The sequence below is a fragment of the Clupea harengus genome, chromosome 17 (genome assembly GCF_900700415.2).
Source record: "Clupea harengus chromosome 17, Ch_v2.0.2, whole genome shotgun sequence".
Classification (NCBI taxonomy): domain Eukaryota; kingdom Metazoa; phylum Chordata; class Actinopteri; order Clupeiformes; family Clupeidae; genus Clupea; species Clupea harengus.
In genome coordinates, this window is record NC_045168.1 from 6729222 (window position 1) to 6747100 (window position 17879).

A 17879-nucleotide genomic window follows, 5' to 3' on the forward strand; every position below is an offset into this window, starting at 1 on the left:
ACAAGCTGCTAGAGGCAGCCAGGCAGAAGGCACCATGCTATGAGCTAAGGGGGGTCTAGTCCACAGCTGTGGTCAACATCAGTAGCAAAGTAGCCACCAGACTGGCACTTATCTATCGAAACTCCATTGCTCAAATCTATGCTCCTTTTTATGGCTTGGTATTGCCATCAATACAGCTGGAGATGGCAGCCCAGACTGTTAATGTTAGTGCCTCGGTGGCAGAACAGCCTTTCCAACTCCGTCTGATTTGTCTGTTAATGTTAGTGCCTCTGTGGCAGAACAGCCTTTCCAACTCCGTCTGATTTGTCTGTTAATGTTAGTGCCTCTGTGGCAGAATAGCCTACCCAACTCCGTCTGATTTGAAGCTCTTCTCTTCGCTTGAAGAGTCCTCTTTTCTAGATGACACTTTTGATGGAGCGTTATACCTGCCTCAGTCCCCAGAATAAGGACAACTACAGCTATTATTAGTTAATATTATTGTTAGTTAGCATATTTTACATAATATATATTGTTTTAAAAGTCGCTTTGCATATCTTCACATAAACATACTGGGACAACAATCTCATTCAGCACGAATTCTGTCAGCAATGTCGGTCAGGAAACATATAATGAGCCTCCAGTGCTATTTCTGTGAAGCACATGGGCCATTGTTAATCTGGCGACGGACAGGACAAATATTGTTTTTTCATGTGCAGGTGAATATCAAAATAGAACTGTACATGCCAGAGGGTCTGAGACAAAGAGACGCTTAAATAACAAACAGGACACTGTGTTCTGTCCAGTCTGCTTCTAATTAGGCCTCTCGGTATGGGTCTCACACACACAAACACACACACATATTTTCTGTACATATACTGTACATACCAACTCAGAGACACACAATACAAACTAAGAAACATAAACACACACGCCCAAACTCACAAAAATATACGAACACACAAACACACTCTCTTTCCTTCTCTTTATCTCTCCCTCACACACACACACTCCTGGACGAATCCAAAACAAAACAAATAAGCAGAGGTAATTAATGTGCTTGTGTCTGGCGAGCGGATCCAGTGCATCTGTCCCAGTTGAGGTTAATTAAAGCCAGCGTGGCCATATCTGCTGGGGAGAGGCGCTTCTGATCACAGGGCACACACACACACACACACACACAGGGTCTATGCTTTACTAAACAACTGGCAGGCTGTGACAGTCTGCTATGGTCTTACATTCCCCCCAGATTAGCCCATTCTCTCTGGTACTGACTAAACAGACAGGACAAAAGTGAAGCCTCTCTCACTCTCTCCCACACACACACACACACACACACACCCACACACACACTAAACAGACAGGATAAATGAAGCCTCTCTCTCGTGCGTGCACACACACACACACACACACACACAGACACACTAAACAGACAGGACAAGTGAAGCCAAAATGTCTGATGTCTGATGCCTGTCGGCCTGCCTGGTATTTACCACCCTGGACCAGCTATCCATTAGAAAATGACAAGCCCATAAACCCGTTTTTGGACTATTAAATAGGCTATTGCTTTTGCTGTTAAAAGTCAAAAGACATCTGGCATATTTTAGAGTCCATCGTCATGTGAAACACTTGCCATAGAAAAGCAGGCCAGAACGTTTTGAAGGAGGTCCACAAAGAACCTACAGTGCTCTCCAAAGACCCTTTCAGGGTTTCTCTGTGTGACCGGCAGAAGACAATGTGATTCAACACATAACCTCTATAGTACAGTGACTTCTACAGCAGTAAAACAATAGCAGAATTTTCCACACATTGTTGGGCAGTGTGTGAGTGTATGTTTGTCTGTGTATGTGTGTGTGTGTGTGTGTATTTTCCACAGACAGTGCCTGATGGGCAGTGCCATGCTACAGCTTCATGAGGTGCTGCTAATTCCAGCACTGTGTGTGTGTGTGTGTGAGTGTGTGTATGTGTGCATGTGTATGTGTGCATGTGTATGCGTGTGTGTGTATGTGTGTGCGTGTGTGTATGAGTGTGTGTGTATGAGTGTGTGTGAGGGTGTGTGTGTGCGTGTGTATGCGTGTGTGTGTATGAGTGTGTGTATGAGTGTGTGTGTATGAGTGCGTGTGTATGTGTGCATGTGTATGTGTGTGTGTGTATGTGTATGTTGTGGTGCCCCAAGCTGCGTTTGGGTCCCACTTAGTTTAAACAGTGGTGAATTCCTTTACCAGGCCTATACAAGGCAGACTTTAGGACCCTGGGGAGGTGTTCTAGGGACTAGGCAGGTTGGGCTTTCCCTAATTGAAATTGAATTGAGACAGAGGGGAAGGTGCCGGTAGCACTGGGTGCAAGCCGGAGGGTTTACCCCATTTTCTGTTTGTTTGAATACCTTTGTTTGTAATTTAAATAGTTAATAAAGAACGTGCTTTTGTAATTCCCTTGTTGCGTCTTGCTGAGAGCTGGGCTGCGACATATGTGTGTGTGTGTGTATGAGTGTGTGTGTATGAGTGTATGTGTGGGGTGTGGGGGAGCCAGGTAACTCACCTAACACTGAGTCTGTGTGTGTGTGAGAGTGTGAGAGAGAGATTGCAACAGCCATTCAAGCGCATCTTAAGAGAAAGACTGCTCACCCAGAAAGTCAGGTGAAACACTTCAAACACTATAGCTTCACTTCTAATACTATATATATATGTATATACTAGGGGTGCTCGATTATGGCAAAAATCATAATCATGATTATTTTGGTCAATATTGAGATCACAATATTGATTATATTGATAATTTAATACAATTACTTATTCTCAGTTATTTTTAGCAGCGGTGCAGTTGTGGACGCAGGCATGAGCCTGCAACACTAGACCCTCTAAGCCGCCACTTAATCCAAAACATTTTTTTTACTGTATTAGTAGTAGTAGTATCATCAGTATTACCTACACTGAATAATGGTGCACTGGCACTTTAAAAAATCTGCTGGTCAGCAGTGTTAATTTCGTTGACGAAAACTATGACGAAAAATATTCGTTAACGACCTTTTTCCCGGGACTAAGACGAGACTAAGACGTGACGAAAACGGATCTTTATAAATAAAAACTATGACTAAATCTATTTTAACTTTCGTTGACGAGACGAGACGAGACGAAAATGTTGGTGGTTGACTAAGTCACAATTGTTTTTTTTCTTCTAAACTTGTATGCACATCATTGGTTGAATGTTGCCCGGTCCTGTATCTATGCCTCCTCCACTCCCTGAGATGCCCCGACATGCAAGTGACGCCCTAACAGACGTTATGATGGCTGAAGTTCAAGCACTCGGTACTGGAAGAAAAATAAGAATAGATATCTGGACAGTCTTTAATTATAACTTGACAGAAAATAAAACACAATGCACCGCAATAACCGGAGAGAAACCTTGTGGCTTCAAAATAGGTGGGAAGAACACAACAAGAGGCACCTGAAAGAGCACAAGACAACCCTGCCATTTATGCCAAGGTAAATTAGCTAGAAACTGTCAATGATAATTAGCTAATGTTAACTAGTTATTAGAATATATTAGCCAACGCTAAGTTAACTTCAAAGGTGCAGTCGAGTGTATAGGTTGTGTCAGCTACTAGCTAGTCATTTTCGATTGAAACCTCCCGTTTGGCTTGGCAAATGAGTTCCAAAACGTTTAGCTAGCTAACGTTAGCTAACTATGAGGTAGCATAGCTAAGTTATACTAGCTATCGATTGCTAGCTACGTTATACTAGCTATCGATAACTAGCTAGTAAACGCATTGCAGAATGGACTATAGGACAGGCCACGCATGACATTAATCAAGAAAAAATAAATGAATATGTGATTGGTTTACATATCCTTGTCTATTTATGCAATTGTTATTATCATTGGCACTTCTTTTCAACTCTCAAACTATCCGTCTAGCTAAATATGTTGGTTATCAGATTGCACAGCAATTCATATGGAGGATATGTGGTTGTTTTAACTAAGGCCAGGTAGGCATAGTAGTTGTATTGTGTTATCACATCATTTGAATCTTCAAAATCTAGACTTGATATTCTCTTATATTTTAATGATACTGTTAATTAAGTATTGCCTTAAAATTATTATTTAAGTTGAATTCATTGGAATTCAGCTGTAGGCATATACTAGGAGATCTGTTTTTTAGAGACTAATTGCATCCACAGTTTAAGTACTGCAAGCTTGACTATTATGCAGTTGTAGACACAACACAAGGGGTCCCTGGGCCTGAGAAGGGAAGGAAAGGAGTTTAATGTGGCTATAAGATGGACTTTTAAATGTGACTAAAACTAGACTAAAATGTAATGAGACTTCGTCGACTAAAACTAGACTAAAATGTTCGGAGTTTTCGTCGACGAAAACTAGACTAAAACTAAGGAGGATAAAAATGACTAAAAGTGACTAAAACTAATATGCATTTTCGTCTAAAGACTAAGACTAAGACTAAATCTAAAATAGCTGCCAAAATTAACACTGCTGGTCAGAGATTGTTTTTATGTGGGGACGTAACGTGAACATTTTTGCATCAACTCAAAACGAGCTGTTCAAGTGTTCATTTCAGGACTGCAACACGTGATAAATAAACTTTTTATACTAAACACGTTGACGAATAACAGATCAGATTGACTTTTTAAGATAGCCTTTATACTGGTATACTACTATAACTGAGAATGCTATACAATGTTTTGAACAGGGATGTCGTTGATAACACTAAGATTAATTAATTAATAAACATCAACTTACATTAATACCTCTGTGTTTAAAAACTCCAACTACATCACCGGTCATACTGTTCTCAGTGACTTAATTTCTGATTGCCCAAAGGCTCTCTTTCCATCATCTTTGCTCAAGCTGAACTAAACATGCAACATGCCACAGCCTGGCTGAGAGTAAGGGGGGGGGGGGGGGTTGCATAATTCATAATTGAAAATAGTATTAATTAATTACCCAGCCCTTATATTTATATTATTATATTATATAAGGGCTGGGTAATTAATCAAATACTATTTTCAATTATTATGTATGACTTTTTCCTTTCATATCAGTATCATGAATCAAACTGTGATATGTTTTTGAAATACTAACAAAACCAAAATATTGTTGCATCTTCGACTGAGGACAGTGTAGTGTTTCTGTTCCACTCGATTTTACCACCAGTTAATTGTGAATGGGTTTAATGTGAGCACTGACCATTGCAGTATATCAGTGACATAACACTAATGTTACTCTCATAAAAAGTCAGAGTTAAACACTGTGCAGTTTTATTAGAGAACGAGAGAGGGTCATTATTATTTTGAAAATAACATAACTTGTGAGGTTAGGTCTTCAGTAACAACTAAAATAGAATTAGGAGCAAAGCTTCAGTCAACCGATCTGAACTTTATCGACCAGTTCATGGTACATTTAGATCGATCCAGCAGTCCACTTACTGATTGCATCTTTAATTTTAAAACCAGCTTCCAATTCGTATCGGCGAATTACTCACCTAATTGTTCCAAAACCAATGAGAGGTCTCATTATCAGTATTGGAGAATTTAAAGGGGAAAAGAAATACGGTTAGCAAAAAGGAGGGGCACAAATTAGTTCTAGAGTTACTGCTGACAAGCAGTCAGGCCTTAACCAGGGAAGTGTCAAACTGAGAGACCGGGCATGACTTCTGAGGACCATGACACCCCTCACAGGAAAAACCCACAGCAGAGCTTTTTAATAATTCTTTTTTCCCCCTAATCCTTGGGAACTTGTCACCCAGCAGCATCAACTCACATCTAAGTGGGAACCTCCTTCTGAAATGCTGCCTTAATGAGGCAAACTCCAGTGACACTATGGCCTCGGTTTAAGCCTTTAGTATAGCAGGAACATCCTAGAGCTCGAATCAGGACAGAGCTGTTACAAACATGGGCTTCATTTAAAAGGATGCGATGTTTGTCACAAAGCCCCTGAACACACAGACAGGGATTAGGAGACATTTACAAAGACCACCTGAAGGCTTAGAAGTGATTCACAACCTCCTGGCTTCACCCGATTATTTGGTCTGCTGAACTCGAAGGAAGGGCTCGCAAACTTTAACAATTACAAGGGTAGTTCAACACTCTTCTTAATTCCCTTCAGACAGCCGACACCCATCGTGCTTCAAACACGATCAGATGTGGCACAAGAAACGTTTTCTGCACATTCATGAGTCAAATCACGTAAAATGAAAGGTGATCCATCCTGTCTTCATTATTCAACAAAATGCTCGCTCGCTCACTCTTTCATTCACTCTCTCTCTCTTTCTTTCTTTCTGTCTCTCTCTTTCTTTTTCTTCTTCCCCCTACTTCGTGGCATATCACATAATTAAAGGTGAAATGTGAAATCCCACAGGAGCGTTTGAAGTGTATCGCGTTCCTCTTGCTGGGGAAGAGAAAATACCCGTCTACCCCTCCGTCTCATCCCTCATTGCCGTTTGCGCGTTGGGCTTACAATGTAGCCTTTATCTCTAGGCAGGGCGGCATAAACGGGACGAGTGCTTCAAGAAGATAAACGTGCTCAGCTTTAGCATAACAATGAAGCGAGTGGGGTGGGGGTACAGAAACAGCAGCCAGCTTTAGGTTAGCATGCCTCACTGCAGTGTTTCTATAAATGAGGTCGCATATAAATTGGAGGCAGCAAAGCGTGCAAGGATGCGTGAGGAAGAAAGACATGGTTAATAAATGCTTATTAACATGTTAATAAACATTTTCTCCACACTGCAGCTGAATAGGGAATATGGATCTGTCAGATCAGGGCCAGATCTGGTCTAGTCTAGTTTCTAGAGGTGTAACAGTACATGTATTCGTACCGAACCGTTTGATACACGATTTTGTCGATTCGGTACGCCCTGTGACACAAACAATTACTGTCAGAATAGTGTATTTATGTCAAAGGCAACTACTCTCAGTTTTCCCCAGAAAGTTGTGCCAGTGATCCAGCTGTAGTATGCTAGTCGGTTTAATTCAATTAAATTCAATTTTATTTATATAGCGACAAAACAATAGAATTGTCTCAATTTTTATTTTAGCCTGGTTAGCCGGATAAGTCAAACTCAATGGACAACGATTTGTGTCAAACTGTATGCTGACATTGTTCAACTCAAGTAGGATATGCATGTGGATACACAAACATTTCATTTATGGCGGCATCACCCGAATGTGTCGATTAGTGGAACGAGACAAAAACAGTCCTTCTACCCACAGCGTTCAGGCAGCCCCTAACAATGTAGAGTTTTTAGATCGCTGCAGATATGCGACCATATTCCGTTGTAGAAAATACAGAATGAAGGCATATGGTCAAAGTGTTTGAGCCCTGCTACAATGTGCCTTCACATGAGCATTTTAGTCAGTCCGTTGTGCCTGCCCTCATAACCATGCACAAGCTGCAGTTCAGGAATTATGAACAGGTTAGAGTGTTACGATAGAGCATTACTGAAATTTGTGTTATTTATTTTAGCTTTTTATGTCTTCTTATTGACTGGCCTTTGACTGCTTTAAGTGTTACAGTAGGAATTATGGTCAATGAGACACTGTTGAATGTGTAGATTTTTCAAAATAAATGAAAAAACCCAACAACACTGTACCAAAAACCAAATTGTTAGACAAAAAACCGAGATACACACCGAACCATAAATGGTGCGTACCATTACACCCCTACTAGTTTCTCTCAGCCAAATTCCACACACACACTAGCTCATTCTCCAACTTTCAACTTCAGTGATTTACCTGGTTAATGTTTTAAGAGTGGATGAATATTTTAAGAGTTCAAAATCCCAACTGTCGGAACAGGCTTTTTTACTGTTTCTGGTGCCCTAACATCTTTATATTTGGTGGCAGAGAGAGGGAACGCCAGACTTGCACCTTGTCATAGCTTCTGGTGTCTGGCTACTTTCTCATTCACAAGGGATTCTTCTTGAGTTTAAGTGAACAAACATCTGACCTGAAGGCAGGTAAACAGAGTGCTACTTCCTGGATCAGGCATAACCTTGCCATCTCATCTATACAATCTTTGTCAAGAAATACAGAATGTCTCGATCTCTGTCGCCTTCAGGAAATACAGAATGTCAGTAGAATGTCTATCTCTGTCTATCTACAAATACAGATAGTCTCTTTCTCTGCCTCCTTTTAGAAATAAAGAATGTCTCTATCTTTGTCTACATCTAGAAATATAGGATGCCTCCTCTCCCTTCCACTAAATATATCAACATCCTCCACCCCATTAAGGACAGTCAGGGTGAGCATCTCCTCAGGGTGGATGAGACTGTCCTTGTGCTACTTTTATAGCCCATGGTTGCAGTAGACCCGAAGAGCTGCTGAGATCTCGCCAATCCAACACGCACATGGCCAGCTTCAAAAATAAACATGATGCTGATTGCATGTAGCAGACATCCTCTGGCAGGCTGAGCTGGTTTTGGTGGAGTTCTGAGTCACCAGATAGAGCTGTGTGCTTAGGAAAGGAAATATGGCCTTGCCTTTATACTTCATTATACAGGCGCTACAGGGGACTTGAATGGCACTTATAAAAGTCAAATTCTTGGGGTAATGTTTTTGCATTAACTACAAACCTGTAATATATAAACTGCATTGATTCTTAGCCTCTGGAAGAAATAGTGGCAGAGACATTTTGCAGCAACCACATGGAGAAGGACCTCACATGAGCCTGCTCTCTTTGTGACAAGCGTTCTCCTGTCATTTAAACGACCCCATCTTCATGCTGCTGAAAGGAGTTAGCTCAGCACAAAGGCATGGCTGCCTGCAGGAGTTCATGCAACAAACAGATTTACTGTTTTAGCTGCTGCTGCTGTTGTTGTTGTTGTTGTTGTTGTTACACACTCTTGAGTAAACATCATCCACCCCAAACTCACTCTTGAAGTATTGATCTTAATGCATGCAATGATTTAATATTCCTTCTGGGTGACTTTCGAATGCTAAACAAATGATGCTAATGACCAACGGAGCTCAGGGCTTGGCTAATAACGTTACCAGCAATTAATTGAGGTGCTGCTTGCTGGGAAACAGTCATTTGATATGTAATTTCCCCTGCTCTGCAGGACTGTGGCCAATGTGTATAGCAGTCAGTAGAACATTTCTATCGGAGATCAGTGCAGTACATACTTAGCTATGGAGAGCTTGTAACCATAATATGTGGCCTGAAACCAACCAACCCGCCTCAAAAGGTCTCCAATTTATACAAGCCTTTCCACTTTCCCTTCATTGAAGCCTTTCCACTTTCTCTTCATGAAAGCCTTCCTGTATGACAACAGTTCAATAGGATACCAGGCTAGCCATCCAGAGGATCACGGCTGCTCAATACTGTGACACAGACCCAGACCTCATTACAAGAGCCAGATAGATTCCCGAAGAGAGAAACTCATTTAGAACAACCCAATTACTTTCCAAGGAAATACACATACGGATATGTGTAATTTCCTTACAGGAGGAACACAATCAACTCAAAACGTCCCTGATAAGTATGTGCTTATGAACCTAATGTTCATCTTTTAACTAAAATGTTACTATTAAACGAAGCAGACGAGCATAAACGCGACATAGAGGAGCCTGAATCATTGTTTACATCTCCAAAACAAACTGGCTAGTAGCAAACTCTTGCCAAAAGTGGCAAACTGATATTAGCTCTTTCAGACATGAAGGTTTCACATAAAAATGTCGTTGGCACAGACACAGACAACATGATGTGCGGATGAGCAGCATCAGGGTTAGGGTGACTGGCTGTCTCACATGTCATGCCAGCTGCAAACAGGCGGGCTAGGCTAACAACTTTGAGACACGCCCACCACCGAACCATATCAAACTTTGTTAAACGCTGAACATCAGAAATGGGCAAGCAAAGAGGAAACTTTATGGTTATGCAATGTTAGCTTTGACAAGTCTCGCTTGCTCTCATTTATCAAACTGTCATGCAAGTTTGACTAATAGTGAATGCATGATGCAAAATAGATAACGTTAAGTTTAATACTTTATATGGACATACATTTAATATAGACACATCCCGATGCGTCTCATAGATTATCTGGAAACTAGACTAGCTCATTAATTGATAGCTAACACAAGGTAGCACAATTGTTAGCAGTTTGCAGTGGAATAATAAACTGAATACAATGTCGTAGTTGGTTGTGTATTACCTTTCCGTTGGTATCAAATGGTTCACTGCCATCACTGTCTTCTCCTGAGTTTGAAGATGTGAAGACTCCTTGGTCCCAGTCTGTGTACGGGTTCACAAAAGACCTCTCCTCCATCTCTGATTCAGAAGCTGTTACCAGTTTTAATCTCTTTGACATGTTGTCTCCCATTTCCACGGAACCTCACCCAGGCCAAACTGTACCACCGCCAAGTTCCAGTACACAGCTTGTGCGTAAAACGCGTTTTTCATACAATATCCAGTTTCGCCGTGGGGCTGAATTCACAGTCAAAGATGGTCAATATTTGAGAGGCACTATGAGTGAACGAGGGAGGGTCTGGTGTAAAAATAATATTAAGCCTATATCTAAATTAATAACCATCAAAGTATATTCAAGCTCACTCGACCCTACCGGAAAATGGTTAATGAAAACAGCGATTAGATTGATTGAACCAACATAATTATAGCCTAAAACAGGTTCCTGCAGGTTCGAATCATTTGGCAAAATAATGAATATTGAACTGCTTTGACGTCTTTCTTTCAAAAAGTTATTTCTAAAATACCTGCCGACATGAGATACGGACCTATTGTTTCCAACTGTAGCCTCTGGAAATTGTACAGTAGTTTCAGAAGTCAAACGTAATTTACAAACCTGCACAAAATAGTCTTGTCCTTGCGAAAGTTTAATAAATTGCCCAATAGTACATCGTGGACTGCGATAGTTTCAAGACCATTCACAGGCTACTCAATCTTCGACTTAATTGTATGATAGGTGAATAATATTCCCTCCACGTCGTGCAACTGTCAAAATGTCCTCAATTAAAGACTGGAAATATCCCTGGGTGCTGCAGTATAATCCCAAAACAAATCACAAAATCTGTGAAGGTTTCACAATACAAACATAACCGCAAACTGGTGTCACCAAGACACCAATAGCCTTCTTTGACCTGCCGAGACCAAAAAAAAAATCCTTTTGGCTGTCGGTGGAATCACCCCCCTCGACACACTAAGACCCTCTGACAGTCACCATCCCAGGCTTCAGCAGAGCATAACGAAGTCATGCATTCTTCGTGTGATAGACTATTCTCCGTATCACTAATCAGTTCAAAAACAAAATGTATAACAGAAGAACCGGTCAAGCAGAGAAAGCTCGGGGTCCATTGTTTTTCGTTTCAAATGTGATTCGTCCTATTATCATTTCCGGACTCCCACTTTCCCTTTCGCAGACGGAGAGAGTGGTCTCTCCTATATAGTATAGGGTGGACAGGGTAGCGTCGAAGCCACCAGCCCAGCAGAAAGCAGATGTCTCTCGCCGATCTGGACCGAAATTGAGTGCTCGGCGCGGAAGAGACAGATGGCGGTTCTGCTGTGTAGCCTACTGATTTGCCACACGCACTCGGATTATAGAGAAAATAAATCCATAAACCCTTTGCTTCTCGCCCTCACTTAATTCTTTATTTTTCGACGGCACGTGATTTTTTTTTGCCGGACAGTGCTGATTCTTTTCAATAACCGATGCATAGGCTAGCCTATGGATGCATATCCTTTTCCAACAAAGATTAGACTAATTCCGCCCTTGTAAACAACCTTATATTTTCTTTGCCTAGATCTCCAACTTTTAATGCTGTATACATTGTTTGTTTTTAATTTTGCATGAAGAGATTTCATTGAGCAATTCCTGACATTAGTGTATTCAACACTTAAAACAACCTAAGCCCTGTGATATGTTTGTGATATTTGTTATATGTGATATTTTTCCATATTCCCTTGCTTGTACGGGTATTATTAGGCTACACACAGGCTATTATTACATAATTGTATTACACACTTCCGATAACCTCATGAAAAATGTTTCCTAAGTAAACGAATTAGAATAATAATCTTGAAACCAATTTTGCTGTGTAGCTATACTGACCACACCCTCTCCTGTAGCTTTTTCATACTGTATACAGACATGTTTGACTAAGTGCTTGCTGTTGGAAGCAGGCTCCACCTAACAGCTCCACAGTTAATTTACTGTAGCCTTTCAATTTAGTGCATGGTGAGTTCCCAATTAATACACTGATACTGAAAGTGAAATTAATTCAGACAGGAAGCCTTAATGCTCAGTGCCCACTGTCACATCCTTTAAGTAGCCCACACAGTGGAAAAGGCACAGTACGCTACATTTGGTCTGGTTGAACTCAGAGATCATCTTGTGCTCAGAGCACAGTGCAGAGTACCATCTCTGGGAGGTCTGGTCTGCTTGTTGTCATGGCGCAACTAGACTTTAAGCTCTAAACTAAACTCTCCAGTTTTGTGTACATTTTGTTGTGTTCAGTTTCATTAAATGGCTATTACCGTCCTGTTGGTTTTGAGCTATCACTACTCACTAAGTTAGCAAATGTTCTTGAAAAAAAAAAATGTGAATTTTTTTAAAAATCTGTAACAATCGGGGTTGAGGTAAAAGGGAAGTGGCAGGACATCGTGATATAGTGAAAACAGTTGTGTCTGAGACATGATACCCTTGTCCCCTTGTCACTTGAGGGCTTTTAATTAGTAATGTGCGGAGACAAAGCCCACATGCTGAAAGACTAAAGATACTCTTGCTCTGACACTGTGATGGAGAGCACTTAAACCAGGGCTGTTTCTAACCACTCGATTCCTCCCAGGTCAGTTTAGTGCCTTTTAATAATTCATTTAGAGTAATGGACGATCAAAACGGTATATAGGCAATCATATTGGACTCAGCACCGCATTAGAGCCGAATGGCTTTCATTTTTACTATCAAGAGCAGTTTAATGCACACAGGGTTTGTTGTTGTTTACGCACAGCTTGGATTAAAGCTGAGCTCCCAGTGGGTTAGCAGGAATGCAGCCTCTCCAATGTTTTTCAGGTGTGGAGAAGAACTGTGTACGACTGCAGTACGTAAAGACAGAAATGGTTACATTCCTTACCGGTGCAATTTAGCAGGGGGCAGACAGGATACTTTGTTGCATGACTTGAATTATCTGCCTTCTTTATTAGTGAATGTTCAAACATGACAATGCATAGAGAAACACAAAGACTGAAAGATTCCTTACATTCATCTTAACTGTCACTGAAAGCAACGAGTCTTACTGTAATACAGGATAAATTCTCAACACACTCTCTTCATTTCCCCTTAATGTATTGGTATGAAAGTACCAAGCTCTTAGTTATCCTGGAATCCATGCGTAAACCTACTTAATATTCCCTTGGAAAATCTCTGAAAAGGAAAGGTTTCTGTTTATTGATGATATCAATAAAACCCACTAATTAAAGTGCCATAACTCTGCATTTACGAGTGTAAAACTCCATGAATACTATGAAATCTAAGACATACTGGGGGTTGCTGTCTGCAAGTTTGGGATTCTTTCAAAGTGAATATTCTATTCTCTTTTACCTATTGCCTTTTCTGTATGTATCATTTTAGTTTATGTTGTACATACTGTATATAGTAAATATATATATATATATATACATATATTGTTCATTCATGCGTAATGTATTTAAGGGACCACAGCAATCACATCACAGGCAGGAACACACCACACAATTTATTTTTAAATCACAAAAAAAGGAGCTCAATATTTTTTCAAGCCTAGTGGATACAAAAACCCTGAGGTTTGTAAGCCATTTTATAATAGCGCACGGTTAACATGTATATCAAAACCCCACACCCTGTTACTAAGGAACAAAGCAGATCAATGCACTTGCAACACAATTTATTTGATCGACACCTTGCAGCGCCAGAGCTCCAGAGCTCCAGAAGAGGACTGCATGGCCGCTAGAACACTCTGTCACAGGAACTAGAACTAGCCTGCCCCACCGCCATGCAGGAGGGAGCGAAGAGAAGGATAACAATGGAGGCACTTCATTACTGTCTGGCAGCTCAGTTTCAAAACTAATTTAAGATGAAACTCACAGGACGCTAGCAGCCCAGAGCGATGGCATCAGCTCAGTGAGGGGGGGGGAGGGAGGATGTCATGTGCCATCTATTCATGTATTAGCTCAAATTTAGGGCTGGGATATCAGCTTCCTCTCTCTGCCAATCACAGCCCTCAAAATAACACCGGTGATGCAAATGCTCTAGAAACAGAGAGAATATAGGAAGTTAATGTTAGGGTTATATGTCTGGACCAGTGACAACAACTCATCACTTTCAATAGTACAGACTTGCACTTGCACACTCCATGATGCCAATCTCTGACAACAGCATGCCCATGGTCAGTGTCTTGACATTGTAATTAGAGTCTCTTATTACAGCTTATGACTGTTTTATGACAGCTTTAGGACTGTCCGTGCTACAGACTGGTACATCCCATGATGCCATGTCAGTGTCATCAAATTGTTATTAATGAATTACAACAGATTATAATGACATAATACATATAACATAATAATATATATATATATATAAAAAATATATGGCTGTTCTGTGGAGAGTTCCCCACTTTCAGTGAAACACACTGGTACAGCCTATGATGGTGTGGACAATAATAAGGTAATATGGGTGGGTGGGGAGGTCTGTACTTTGGTGCCCAGTACTGAAGGGCACCAGATGGTTCTCCGCCGAGCCATGCCCTGTGGAAGTCTTGGCATCCGACAAGAGATTCTGTGATTGTGCAACCTTGATTGCTGTGTCAGTGTGACTGAGTCAGTCATTATGTCAGTCGGAGTTACATACTGAATAGAAATAACATAAGTGTGTGTAAACATGTGTAGCGCCCTCTCGGGTACAGTCGACTACGCCACCCCTTGAAGTGGGCTAAATTATGTCAGAGCAAGGGGAACTCAATAACACTATTGCCAGTTTTTGGTGAAAGTATAAAAATAGTCTTTATTAATAAATAGTAGACACGAGTAGCGTTGGTTGGTCACCAGATATAATACAAAAAAAAAATACATAGACACAATAGGGGGACTGGGGAACCTCTGTAATGGGCCACTAGGAGAACTGATGTCAGGCCAGGTCTCTAACACACGTGGTCTTGTGCACACTAAATAACACGTGTTTAGATTCAGGGAAAATGCACTACAATATCCAAGACACTCTGTGATATGTGACACGGCAATTAAGAGTTCAAACTACATGCACACTGCAATCTCTGTAGGCTACTAGAGTGAGAAAAACTACAGAGACCGGCTATCCAAGGTCAGGTACTAATGGGCCTTATAAGCACCGAGGCTATTAGCTGTGGAGGGGGGAGGGAGACACACAAACTGGAAGTACAGAAAAAAAAAATTAAAAAAAAATAAATCCACTCTAGCCTGCGGCTCACATTAAATAGGTGGTACCTACACAAGCTACTTAGGCCGATAGGCTAGAGGAACAAAAAGAAAAGTAAACAAACTATAAGCGGCACCAATGCATCAAACACACATTAAAAGAGAACAGCAACTAGCATCCCTGTGTAGCTGCGAGGGTCTATCACTGCAAGTATATAAAACAAACACTGGTAAGATGGTTACTGGTACTTTACCATTGTGCAAAATAGCAATCACAACAGTAATCAACTTTGCTAATCCCACAGCCTTAAAAGCAGTACACATGGAAAAGGCCATGGCAGAACACTAATTAAAAACATCAAGACATGGCAGTGTTAGCCAGCCTACATTATTACCCGTACAAAATGAATGGCCGCTATGGCCTGCTGGTATGCCACACAGTACACGGATCAGGCATAACATACCTTTTCAACAAGGCTACGAACACTGTAGCTGATGGCTTCCTGAGAACAACTCCCCTCACTGCTACGGTAAGAGTGCCCAGCAGACACTGGTGAAGGATAAATAAACGTTACATGACTAGCCTGTATTATACTACAAACAGAAGTCTATTACAACGGATACGTTTAATAACGTACCTTGTTACGCACAACAACACGGCGTCATTCTCCCACATGCACATCAACATACAGCGGCTCGCCCTCCTATACAATTGTTAAAACAAGTAGCCACTTAGCAAGCTATTCATCAGTGACGGAAGAACTTAAATAAACCTTTGCTCAGACATACCTGTTGCTTTCACGCAGCACTCGTGACTCTGCTACACAGCCCTAGAACCAGTGGTGTTCACAACAAGCTACCGGCTTTAGGACCCCAGGTGTCTATACATAGCCTGTGGGTAATACGTCAGGTAGCCTAATCAATCGTATTCCATTCCCCAATTAGTGACGTAGTGTGTGACAGGAAGAGAGACTAACTGTGCAACTGGAGAGGGAGTAGGCACCAAACTACGACTACTTGCCCACTTGCTACACATGGATGAGGTTTAAACCAGTCACATTCATACTGATAGCGAGGCAATGCATTTATCACCGGCTGGTAGCCCAGATCATAAGCTTGGCACCACCAGGACAAGGTAGCAGCACTGTTGGCATTGCTCTTAACATACGTAGAATGTAGTCTGACAATGACAACACAACTGACAAAAGGAGGTCACACCATTGGCAGGTGTAATGATAATACACAATAATCCATGGGAGAGAGGTGTGAGGGATGTGATTATGTTAACAAAACGCTGCAGAGGATTTATTTAGCAAATTGCACGATTAGGGGATTGAGACATCAGTTGACTGAACACAGCTTGAAAAAGTGAAATAATCGAAATCCTGGGTCATGCCTCGACAACTGATGTATGTGATAATAAATGATGTGCATGAAAAAAAAGATTAAGGTAAAAAAAAAAGGTAAAACAATAAAGACAGTGCTCTGGGATGGAGCTTCAGGTAGGTCTAAATCTCCTGCTCACATGCCTCAAGTCCTTGCATTCCAACGGATGTGACAGTGGTTAAAATGTTACAGGCTTTTCTCTATTCAATCTTTCTAATGTCTCCATCAGAAAGATAGCAGCATTAAGCTATCACAATGATGTATTGAACAATTAAGCCTTTTATTTAGACAATTAAAAACGAAAGGGTGTTAAAATGACCTTAAATTGAGAGATACATAACTGAAACTGGATGAAAAAGGTTGGATGACATGACTGCTGCGGAGGTCAAGTTGTACTCGTTTACATGATTTGCGCAGTCTCGTCTCTGCAATTAGCAAAGGGCAAAGAGGTGCCAAACACGGCTGTGCCCTTAAATCTGATCATTATCACACTGAGAGCCACAATAACTCCCTCGCCCTCGAGTAATCACATTCATATTCCGCCTCGCCGCACCATCAATGAGATTATATCTCAGCCTCCCTCAAGAGGACCCATTATTTTGGAGTAATTTATGTGATTTATGCTGACCTAGCCAAAGGCCAGATTTTTGTTGGGGGGGGGGGGGGGGGGGGGGGGCTGTGGGGGTGCGTGTATGTGGGTGTGTGTGTGGGGGGGGGTTCAAACAAAGAAGCCACTGGAAAGACTGCCATGAGAAGAACTGGTCCGCAGGGTTGCAAAATCCATTGATTCTGATGAGTGTGTGTGTGCGTGTGTGTGTGTCTGTGTGCGTGTGTGTCTGTGTGCGTGTGATTGTGTGTGTGTGTGTGTGTGTGTGTGTGTGTGTGTGTGTGTGTGTGTGTGTGTGTGTGTGGGAGGTCTCACCCTCGATGATGGCACCGGCGTGTGTAAATCTGTGCCGCCCTGGGCGACCAGTACTGACATCGCCCCAGGGTCTGACATCAACACTGGATGAAACGACACCAAGGCAACACTTAAGGGCTGTGTGTCATAACCCTCACGAGTAGGGCTGCTAACTAACACACTTCTCCTAAAACAAACCACTGGGACCAAACGCACACACATACACAAACAC

The 17879-nt window shown here is 41.5% G+C and overlaps 1 protein-coding gene and 1 long non-coding RNA gene across 2 annotated transcripts in view; both read right to left on the reverse strand.

Annotated features, from left to right (window-relative positions):
* The window catches only part of lancl2 (LanC lantibiotic synthetase component C-like 2 (bacterial)), a 41704-nt gene extending 30037 nt beyond the window's left edge, over positions 1 to 11667 (reverse strand). The window contains exon 1 of the mRNA XM_031584230.2: positions 10136 to 11667. Within this exon, the coding sequence (XP_031440090.1) occupies positions 10136 to 10303 (168 nt within the window). The 5' untranslated portion in view covers positions 10304 to 11667. The remainder of the gene's footprint in view (positions 1 to 10135) is intronic.
* A 3277-nt stretch (positions 11668 to 14944) lies between these two features.
* LOC116224414 lies at positions 14945 to 15893 on the reverse strand. Its single transcript, XR_004165570.2, has 2 exons — positions 15825 to 15893; positions 14945 to 15565 (listed from the first exon to the last, which is right to left on the reverse strand). It is a non-coding gene; the product is annotated as an uncharacterized LOC116224414 (long non-coding RNA).
* Between the last annotated feature and the right edge of the window lie 1986 nt (positions 15894 to 17879).